A 10,306-nucleotide genomic window follows, 5' to 3' on the forward strand; every position below is an offset into this window, starting at 1 on the left:
CCAGAGAGCAGAGCTCAGCGCCTGCCCCTCCACTTCCCTCGTGAGGGAGCTGCAGGCCGCCATGAGGCCTCCCCTCAGCCTGCTCTGCTCAGGGCTGAGCAAACCCGGGGACCTCAGCCACTATTCATATGTCTTCCCCTCTAGACTCTTCACCATCTTTGTTGCCCTCCTTTGGGCACTCTCTAATAGTTTTATGTCTTTCTTATGTTGTGGTGCCCCAAACTGCATACAGTACTTGAGGTGAGGCCGCACCAGTGCAGAGCAGAATGGAACAATCACTTGTCTCAATCAGCTAGCAACAACAATGTGCTTGATGAACCCCAGGATAATCTTGATCTTTTTGGCTGCCAGAGGACACTGTTGATTCGTGTTCAACTTGCGATCAACCAGAATCCCCAACATGGGCTAAGACTACAGCCTGAATTGTCCAGGATGGACAATTCCCTTTTGTGCTCCAAAAGATGAAAGCTGAGATGAGCCCACCTACCTAACATTTTGCTTGTTACATGTATTAAGAAATTTAAGGTGTCTGAGTTGAATGCAAGATTCTATATCAAGTATCCCAAGAGTTGCACACATCCTCCTCACTATTTCCTAGACTCATAAAAATTTAGGCTGGAAGAGGAGGTCTCCAATCCAATCCTGTGCTGACAGTAAGAACAACTTCAGAGCTTCAGGGCCTTGCCTGGGCAAGTTCTGAAGATATCCAGGGACAGAGATTCCCCAGTCTTTTGTAGCACTTGTTCCAGTTGAATGAACTTTGAATATCTTATGCTTAGCTTGATTCAGAAACCTGAAGCCCTTGATGCTGGTAATGGTTGGTTAATGAGCTGCAACCAGCTCAGAAAAACTTCTTAAAGACTCAGGTAGAGGAGTAAGGTAGCAGAAGTTACAGCTTGCCAAAAGCTGTCAGCATGTTGGTTCAACATGTGACTGGACTCTTAATTAAGTGAGTTTCAATGAGAAATAGGTCTAGACTGAGAATAAGACAATACACACATGGGAAGCAAATTTGGACATTCTTTAATGCTGTTAGATATTCTGAACAATACAGGAAATAAAGGAATCAGAAACCAGGCTTTGAACCTATCCTGGAAACCAACAATTATTCTCTCTCGTCTTCATCGTAATCTCCCTGTCAGGTAGGGCATGAGTAGTTCTTCTCCAAGCGGGAAAAAATGGGATAGAAGAAATGAGAGGAAGCAGAAGAAGGAGGCTCCTTATGCAGAATAGCATCTTCATGTTATGTTATTATGAGTGGAAGAAGTAAGAGAAATTCCTTTCCCAGTCACGATGACAGTGGGGAAAACCAATACATATTCCTGACTCCCCACTCAGCACAGACACAATGAGTTGTCCTGTTATACACAAAATTGAACAGGATTGTAGCCAGCCTTCCTACCAGAACAGGTGACGATCACATTTCGGAAGCGTGACTGCGATAAAGGGAGAAAGAGCTAATCCTGTAAAGCTTCTGTATTCTCATGCTTACTCATGGTCTCTGTAATCCAGTCCAGGTAACGTACTACCTTGGTGTAAAGACCAAAGGTGCCACATCTTGGTCCCCAGGAGATCAGCCCAGCCACATAGTACCGGCTATTATCCAGAGGATCTTGGATGGAGTAGGCTCCACCACTATCCCCCTTACAGCTGTCCTTGTCACCACCAGCACAGATCATGTTGTCAGTGAATCGGTAAGCACTGGAATCAGCAGGGCCCTCTGGCTTCACAGAACGGCACTTGTCCATGTCCACCACAGGAATCTGAGCCTTCCAAAGATAAATAGGTAGTCTTCCTCTCTCTTTCTGTCCCCAGCCAGCTATATAGCCTAGAGTCCCTTTTTGTAGCTCATATTCAGGTGATTTACCAGGAAGACAGAGGGGCGAGATGTTTGGGCCCATCTTCACGGGATCCTTCAGCTTCAGTAGTGCAATATCATTATCAAAATCGGTCCTGTAGGTGTCTTTGGACAGCTTCTTCCAGCCCGGATGGATGAACGAAGCCTCTGCAACCAGCTGCTGGGCATCCCGGTACAAAGATTCTCTACCGACATTGATTACACCAATAAACATGTCAGGCTTGTCAAATCCCTCCAGCACATGAGCTGCAGTCATCACCCATCTTTCAGAAATAAGCACACCAGCTCCTCTTGGGTGATCAAAATACACCTGCCAGGGAAAGTTGCCCTTTTCTGCACGAGTGCCTCCAAAAATCTTTGCTGTCTCTCGGACGGGATTACTGGGCACCCCACAGACTAGAAGGAAAAGGAAAAGAGAGGAACCAGATGAGAAAATTAGCAGTTACAAATAGGTTTTCTTTGGCACTACTAAAAAGCCCAGTCTCCTCCTTCCTCTGTCTTCTAAATTATTCTGATGCTGTGTAGTCTTTGTTTATATTCTGTCATAGAATTTGCAACAAACATTTACAGAGAAATTCAAGAAAATACAAGCAAAAATCCTATGAACATTCAATTGAGGCTGAAAATGGTTGTTCTCAAATTCTTGGTCTGGAAAGTCAAATATTCACACCGTTGTCAAACAGCAAGGGTTGGGTATGCCAAAGCTCACAATTTCATTGCACTCTACTTAGCATTTTTATTTTGCTGAGTTACATTCCATAGGTATAGGTAAATAATTTTAAAATATTAGAAAAAAATATTTGTTTAAGTTCTCAGAGCTATGACACTACTATTTAAAATGATTTTTTGGGGAGGGAGGGGGAACTACAGATAGTCTCAGTTTAAGTGCTCAAATTTGTTATTGAAGTTTTACCATTTTCTCTCTATATTCTTTTAGTGTGTCAAATCTTAAGCAAGGGTTCAAAGGAGATCCTATCTGTGAGTCTTGTTGGTGCAGAGGTGATCTGTGCTTTTTGAGTAAAATGTTCTATAAGGTCTTGCAGAAGGTGAGCATAAGGGCAAGAATAAGGCTGATTATTCTTACATAGCTAGGAAACTGATTGCTTTACACATCTGCTGATTTACATTGAACTCTGTGTCATATTAACAGAGATCAAAGAATTATAGCTGGTAGGTAGCTTCCAACTTAAATGAAGAAGAAGAAGGGACCTCTCAATGTCTCTAGTTTAACCCCCTGCTCATCCCTAACTGCCCTTCCCCCACCATCCTATCTGTAAACCAGGTTGCTCAGGGGGTTTGCCAAAGTGGCTTGTGAGTATCTCCAACGATGGTTATTACCAAGCCACTCTGGCCAACAGTTCTTGTGCTTTGGGGGAACATTTTACCTTAAATATGGTCAAAATTTACTTCATTGCAACTTGTGCTCATTGCCACTTATATCACCGTGTCCTTCTAAAAAAAGTCTGTCTTCACACCCTTTGTAACCCCCTTTTAGGTTGCAAACTCCCTGAGTTTCATTTTTCAATTTGTCTTTTGCACTATGCGCTGTCATAGTCCAAGTCACATTCAGCTGAGTCTTGTACTTTAAAATGCCCATGAGGTTTTGGGGGTTTGGAGTAGCAAAAACGCATCACATACAAATAGCAGTAGGGATGCCGCCTCCTCTAAGAGTGGTTGATAAACTGATAAACAGTGTCCAGAATATATAAGATTTTAAATCCTCTTTATGAGCTGGAAGTTAAGCCCCAGCTATAACTACCAGCAGTCAGGAGCAGTAGTACCCATGCACTTTCCTCCTCAATTTCCCTCATATGTACAAAGAGAGGGTGAGAAAGTACTGGACAGGGATATTGCTTAAGTATTCAGACCCACTGAGTGCTACTAAATACTGAAGGACATGTGCTCTTTTAAGCATTTAGGCCTCAAGTGAAAGCATTGTAAGTCTTTTCCTTGTAGTGCTGCATCATTAGTGCTCAATGGACAGCTGAACCCAGGGAGGGTTTGAAGAGAAGCTACAGCTCTCAGTGTAGCTTAGGAATGACTGAAGAAAGAAAGGTCTGACATTGTTGGACATCTCTTTTGACCCCTAAACCTTTTTGATACCTTCAAAACTGTCAGAGATCTAAAGCACCGAACAACTTGAGAATGTGCACACTTGAAGGAGGGAAAACAGGTGCAGGAACAAAAAATTAATGAAGTAGTAGTCTTCACATACTACATGCATATATGCACAGATTTTGATAGTACCTGCAACACATTTTGGTAGCTCGGTTCCCATTTCTTTGTTGATCCATTGTCCACTGGCTGAGCATTCATACACCACTTGGAAAACACAAGAAAAAAGAGTGCAAGAAGTATACAATTGAGATGAAGAGAGGGTAGACAGTGTTACTGTATAAGATGATGTATTAACCTTCTCAACTCCAAAGTAAGCACAGCTTGCTAAACATTGCTGAGATCTCTCTAGAAGTTGACAACCCCACCACGGTGCTTCTGCCCCTGTTTTGGAGAGACCTCCTCTAATATGCTTCTTGAGTCATTTATTTCTCCACCAGAAATGTGTGGCAAAAATCTCCATGGTTCATACACCAGGCAAATGGAGATAGGACTTGCTAGTAGGTCTAAGGTCAACAGCCCATCCATAGGCAATATGACAGTGTATTGAACATAAAGGCAACACAAAACTACTGCCTGCAACCCTGCACCAATAAGAATCTTTGTCTAGTCTTGACCTGATGGGATATAATCCTAGTCCCGTGGCAATGCCAGTACCATTTCTTAGGCCTTTCACCAAATAAATTTGTTTATGTAGCAGACACAATACTTACCTTCCCCTTCATTTTTTAGGGTATAGTAAGGTGCATTACAGTGATACCGGACAGCAGCTTTGTACAGAGGCTCATGAATTTCAGAGACATATTCAACTTGTCCATTCTCAATAGGAAGTGGTTCACCACAGTTCACAGCTGTAGAGAAGAAAAACAAATGATCAAAGACAATTGAAGGGGCACTCCACCCAACAAGCTGTATTATTCTGTAGTATGGGGAACTACTCAGCTCCTCTGGTCCCTGTATGGTCATCCATGCTTACTTCCTTTGTTCTTTCAGCATTCTTACATCCCAGTCCTTCACTGTCCTACTAGTGTGAAGACGTGTCTAGAGCCTAAACACTCCATTTCAGTCTGCTTCCCACAATACAGAGAGAGTTCACTTACGAATACAGCTGAAATGGGAGTTGCTCCATTCACCATTGTCCTGACAGCTGGAGTAAAATGTCCTGATGCTGTCTTGTTTCTAGGGAAAAGAATATGACCTATGTAAGTAACTGGCCATGAAATATACCTGAAATGGGCATGGGTACTTCAGTGAAGGGTTCTCAGAATGCTGCAGTGTCTGGAAGAAGTTTCCACTTTCTACAGGTGTGGCAAAACCTTTGAGTCCCAAAGGTGCTCAGGACACCTGATGGGAAATAGCAGCAGGAAGCTGCTGAGAGGGGCAAAGAGGGTATATGCTTTTGTGTGTAACTTACCACTACAATTTCATAGCCTTCCACACAGGTCACCTTCACACTGTCCTCGAAGGTATACCTGTCCTTCTTTGGGTCAACAACAGAGTTGGAGATGACACTTGGGGGACAGGTTATGGCTGTGAAAAGACAAGAAGAAAACAATGATTCACTGGTTCAAGATTTACTCTCCCTCCAGTTCCCAACTTCTTTCCTACCAGTGATTATTCCCCCTAGTTAACAGGCACCCTCAGTTTAGTTAATAGTTCCTCAGCTCTGACTAGCAAACCCAGCACGTGTGAGCATGTTAACATGATGTTGTACCATGAATCTGATCTGGAGCAAGGTCTCCCTAACTCAGCAGCAGAAGGAATACTTTCACAAGTGTTTACTCACGATCTGCATAGTAGCGAATTTTCCAGCCTTTATGCTGTACTGCCTGGTCTGTCTGGAAGATTATGTCAAGAATGTTGTTCCTAGTCTTGATTTCAGAAGGACCTGGGAATGTGTTGCCACAATAGGGACCAAAACGCTTCTCTCCAGAGACAAGCTGGGAAAATAACAAACAAGAATAAATGAAAAAATACCAAAAGTATTCTCAAGAACTTCAAAAGACAGAGTAGATGAAATTAAAGTTAAGCAGTCAGAGAGTCTTCTGAATATGAGGACATCGAGGGGAGACCCAGAGCATCCTGTCTTCCACCCTACACCTACCGTTAAGCTGTCACGGCAACTCCCTTCTGAGTCAGCTGGTTCCACGTCGAAGTCCTCGCTGCGTATGGTCAATGCCACAAAGTAGCCTGGCCTCAGAGCCACTCGGTAGTCGCACCGTGAGTTCTCTGGGTACTGATTGGGATAGTTTGGGCTAGCAATCTCCCCTGATAACTCAGTGAAGACATTTCCACTGCAGTTCACTAGGATTAAGGGAGGAACACAGTGAGGACTCAGAAAGGAAATGGTTCACCTATGAAGTAGACAAGTTTTCCTTCTTTCACTGCTTCTCCAGTCTACCCAGTCACCTGCATTAACCACATCTCAACACTGCATCTTTCCAAGAAATTGAACACCAGGGCAACTCCTTATCCAGTTAGCTAGGGACCTTAACTTCTAGTGGACTGAGGTACCTTGACTTCCTGTCAATCATTTGGAAGACAACTTCTTGGTGTTCTCAGTACTAGCAAACAGCTTCAGCATATCATTAATCTTGCTCAGACTTGCATAATTTCTTTTAGTATCCTCTATTTCTCCCTCCACTTTTTGTTGTTGTTTTTGTTTGTTTTTTAACCTTCCATCTGTGATTTAGGCTCTCTTCTCTCTTGTGCAGGTTCTCATCTTATACCCCTTTCAACATATCGCATTTGTGACTTTGCAATTTTTTGATTTGAGCCAACGAGCACCTTGGCCATTGTTGTATCTTCTTTGAACTACCCTGCTTTGTCAGGAATTAAAAGATTCACAGATAGCAGTATGCTAAGAAGGGTTTCCATCACAGACTTTAGAGAATGTCATTTAATAGTTTCTTGATTCTCTTGATACAATAAATAAATAAATAAATACATGGAAATGTTAATAATATGTTAATAGAAATTCACAAAGTCTACCTCCAGTTCAGATTTGCATTGGGATGTACTTTTCTTTAAAATATATCTGTCATGGCTGGTTGAAAAGGCTGATAGAGAACGTCTTCCAAGTACAATATCTCACTTGGCCTAAGCTAACTCTTGCTGTTGGCCACCGTTCATGTAGATCTCTCACCTCCACATGTTTTCATATCCTCATAGAGGAAATACTCTGGTGGGCAGGTACAGAAGTAACCTCCAATATAATTATTACAGTAATGACTGCAAGGTTCCTCCACAAAATCTGTGCACTCATCCAAGTCTGCAAGTGTGAAAAGAAAAGATGTCAGCCAATGTTAGTAAAATGGGAGCTAAGGGCAGGGGGAAAATGGGAAAGTGAAATGGGAAAGATTCTGTTTTAACCTTACCTACTGCAACATAGTAGGCTGCAAAACCAGTGAAATGCTCCTCATTGGAAAAGTCTGATTGGAAGGTCATAGTCAGGGTGTTATAAGGGACACGGAATTCCTCCACAATCAAGGAGCCAGGGACACGAGGTTTCTTTCGCCCACAAAGCACGCCTTCAACATGGCCACTAGACAGGATCTGTGAAAGAATGCAGAGAGGTCTTATCTTGTTACTGGAATATATGTAATTACCAGTGCTTGAGTCTTTCAGCTTACAAGCAGCTAACTAAAGGCTTCTAAATTGCATGCATTTGTCACAATATCCATGTAGATATCCCAGGACACAGCAATGTCACACAGATAGCGGAAGGGCCCAAGACTACTTTGTAATCCACAGATCTGGCCAAGGTTGGAAGACGGGCAGACAGCATTCAACTGAACAGAGTCCCTAGAGAACAAGTTTTGTGTCATTTGTAAGATGCTTGGGGTGTGTTCCCTATTGCTAACTTCCCAGCTCTGAAATACCTGTCTTCATTTTCCAGATACAAATTAAGTGAGAGTTCTCTGTTAACAGCCTTTCCTCAGGCCCATTTGTGTAATAATAATAATAATAATAATAATAATAATAATAATAATAATGATAATGATAATAATAATAATAATTTTATGCTTTGTTTCAAAACCCATCACTGGCAGGCTGCAGAGCATCCTAACAGGTACGTTGTTTTGTTGCAAAGGACATGTTATTGCATCTCTCAGCAGAGCCCATTCATCCTGCAGTCCCACCTTGGTCTTTCTCCAACGCCTCCTTCTGATGCTGCGCCTGATCTTATTGCCCCTTTTCACACTTAGCTATTGCAGCTGGGATGGTCTTTTTGTGTGGAAATGCTTTATGTTTTGTGCCCTGTAGAACAACATGGAGCAGGCACAGTGGAGCTCTGAGTTTTAAGAAAACTGTGGTGCATAGATTTTGACAACAGGCCACTGCACTTTGTCTGAGTACCCACTATCCATACCCAGATCTCTTGATTGTTTTTAACTTCAGTCATTCCCAATAATTATCCTCTTGCATTAAATTGTCTAGGTCCACTCACTGATTTATTCTGAATAATTTCATGGACAGAAAATCAATGGCCTTTCTACGAAAATTGGCTTTCAAACCTATGGCTCACCGACCTTGTGATATGTGCCATGCAATAGTGGATATCCTTCTCCTAAGGATATAGGAGAAACATGAGGATGGTGGTATAGACGGGACACTAAGTTGGCAGACAGTGCTCGTGTAGTTAGGAAGCAAACTCAAGTCAATTTAGGGATGGCTAGTGCACAGATATGCAGTCATTCAGGCTTCTTTGGGCTCACAGCAGGAAGGATGTATCCCTTCTTCCAGCCCGGAGCTTTGTACACAGCTTTGCTGATCTATGCTATACCTCACCTTCTTGTCTTTTTCTCACTTGATGAGAATAGGGACAGTACCTTCACAGAGTCGTACTCGCAGTTGTGCGATGGCTCAATATCCATATGTGTGAAATAAAGGTGAATGCCATATCCTGGAGGGACCTCGATTTCCCAAGATTCCTGCAGATCATTTGGATACACCTGAGGATAATTGGGTGACAAGATCTCACCATACATGGAGGCTGCATCAGCCCAGACAGGGAGACAGAAGAAGATAAGGTACCTGAGAAAAGAGGAAGATGATATTGCAGAAGTCTTCTCTGTCTGCATATGAACGCAGTCCCTAATGAAAAGGCATGTCTTTGGCTGTCTGTAGCATGCAGCACGGCTCCTGGCTTTGGAGTTTTAATGACCAGTGCTGTGACTGTGTGGGGTTTATCCTTCTCCTGTAGCCTTTCAAACAGGACTACATTATCCATCCTGCTCTCTGCTCCTCTCCAGCTGTAGAAGAACTAGTAATGCTGCAGCAATTGAACAGAAGGATCTTAAATGCTATACCATACTTCACTACCTTGTTCTGGAAGCTGCTTGGGCTACAGATACATTCAGATTTGAGAATCAGTACAATACTACAGGAAAAACACCTAATTCATAAAATTAAATTATTAATAAAACGGAGTTCCCCGTGGAGATTCAGTAACTCACCACATCTGGAAAAAGCTGATCTTCCTTTCCGAAAACTTTCAGGATTTGGACTTTGGAGTTATGGTCTGGGACAAAAAAAAAACACAACACAACAGTGTGATTGATTAACGTTGCCTGTGTTTCTGTGTGTCTGCTAGGCAGGTCAAAGGCCCTAACACCCCAGCTTATGGAGAATTCACCAATGATTTGCCTCAAAAGCGAATTTATATCACCACTCTTTCATGCATACAGCAACCCCAAGCTTCAAGGAGGGATGCTAGGCTCAGTGCTGACAACATGGGGCAGGTATCTCCAGCTTGTTAGTCACTGATCCTCACCTTCTCCCCTTATGTTCATCAGCGCTTCCAAAGATCATGTAGGTGTACAGCAAATTGACAGACAGCACCTCCCCCGCCCCCGAAGTACCCAATTCGTTCTCCCCAGCACCCCAAAAATTATACTAAGACCCTGGGCATGGGGGAAGCATGCACTGACCCTTCTAGCTGTCAGCGACACTCAGGAATATTTTCCTTTGCCGTTTCTAATGCTTGCAATATTTACCTTCTCTCCCTAGTTCGTGTCTGCTCTTCTTCTCTCTTGCCTTCTCTTTTCTCGTTTTCTTTTTTTCTTCCTGTTCACACCCTCCAAAAGGATCCAAGCCCGTGGTCTGGGTAAGAGAGCTGTAATCTGCAATAGCGCAGCACCCCCTAGCAGCACGATGTAGCTTCCAGTTTTCTGTGCCAGATGCGATGCGGGGGAAAAAAGCTTGCCGGCTTTCGGCAGAAAGGGGAATTGCCAAAACAAGTTGCACAACCTCGTTGGCTCAGGCTACGTGGGGGCGTGCACCGATTTGGTCTGTGTTACGGATTTTCGGGAAATCAGATGACTTTGGGGA

The 10,306-nt window shown here is 43.1% G+C and overlaps 1 protein-coding gene across 1 annotated transcript; it reads right to left on the reverse strand.

The window, feature by feature from the left end:
- Nucleotides 1-1,007: 1,007 nt before the first annotated feature.
- C1S (complement C1s) lies at nucleotides 1,008-10,062 on the reverse strand. The gene is made up of 12 exons (XM_032199655.1): nucleotides 9,973-10,062; nucleotides 9,433-9,497; nucleotides 8,806-9,010; nucleotides 7,351-7,528; nucleotides 7,119-7,244; nucleotides 6,078-6,277; nucleotides 5,760-5,913; nucleotides 5,388-5,503; nucleotides 5,074-5,152; nucleotides 4,687-4,824; nucleotides 4,106-4,180; nucleotides 1,008-2,254 (listed from the first exon to the last, which is right to left on the reverse strand). Exons 2-12 carry the CDS (start codon nucleotides 9,435-9,437, stop codon nucleotides 1,458-1,460), a joined length of 2,073 nt encoding a protein of 690 aa, XP_032055546.1. The 5' UTR covers nucleotides 9,438-9,497; nucleotides 9,973-10,062; the 3' UTR covers nucleotides 1,008-1,457.
- Nucleotides 10,063-10,306: the final 244 nt, after the last annotated feature.

This window comes from Aythya fuligula, chromosome 1 (assembly GCF_009819795.1).
Source record: "Aythya fuligula isolate bAytFul2 chromosome 1, bAytFul2.pri, whole genome shotgun sequence".
NCBI classification, from domain to species: domain Eukaryota; kingdom Metazoa; phylum Chordata; class Aves; order Anseriformes; family Anatidae; genus Aythya; species Aythya fuligula.

What these genes read in the sequence shown, in the direction of transcription:
- C1S (XM_032199655.1), bottom strand. An exon ending in AGCCTACTATGTTGCAGTAG is followed by an intron (nt 7,245 to 7,350) that starts GTAAGGTTAAAA and finishes TCACACTTGCAG; the next exon opens with ACTTGGATGAGTGCACAGAT. An exon ending in GGATATGAAAACATGTGGAG is followed by an intron (nt 6,278 to 7,118) that starts GTGAGAGATCTA and finishes CCTTAATCCTAG; the next exon opens with TGAACTGCAGTGGAAATGTC.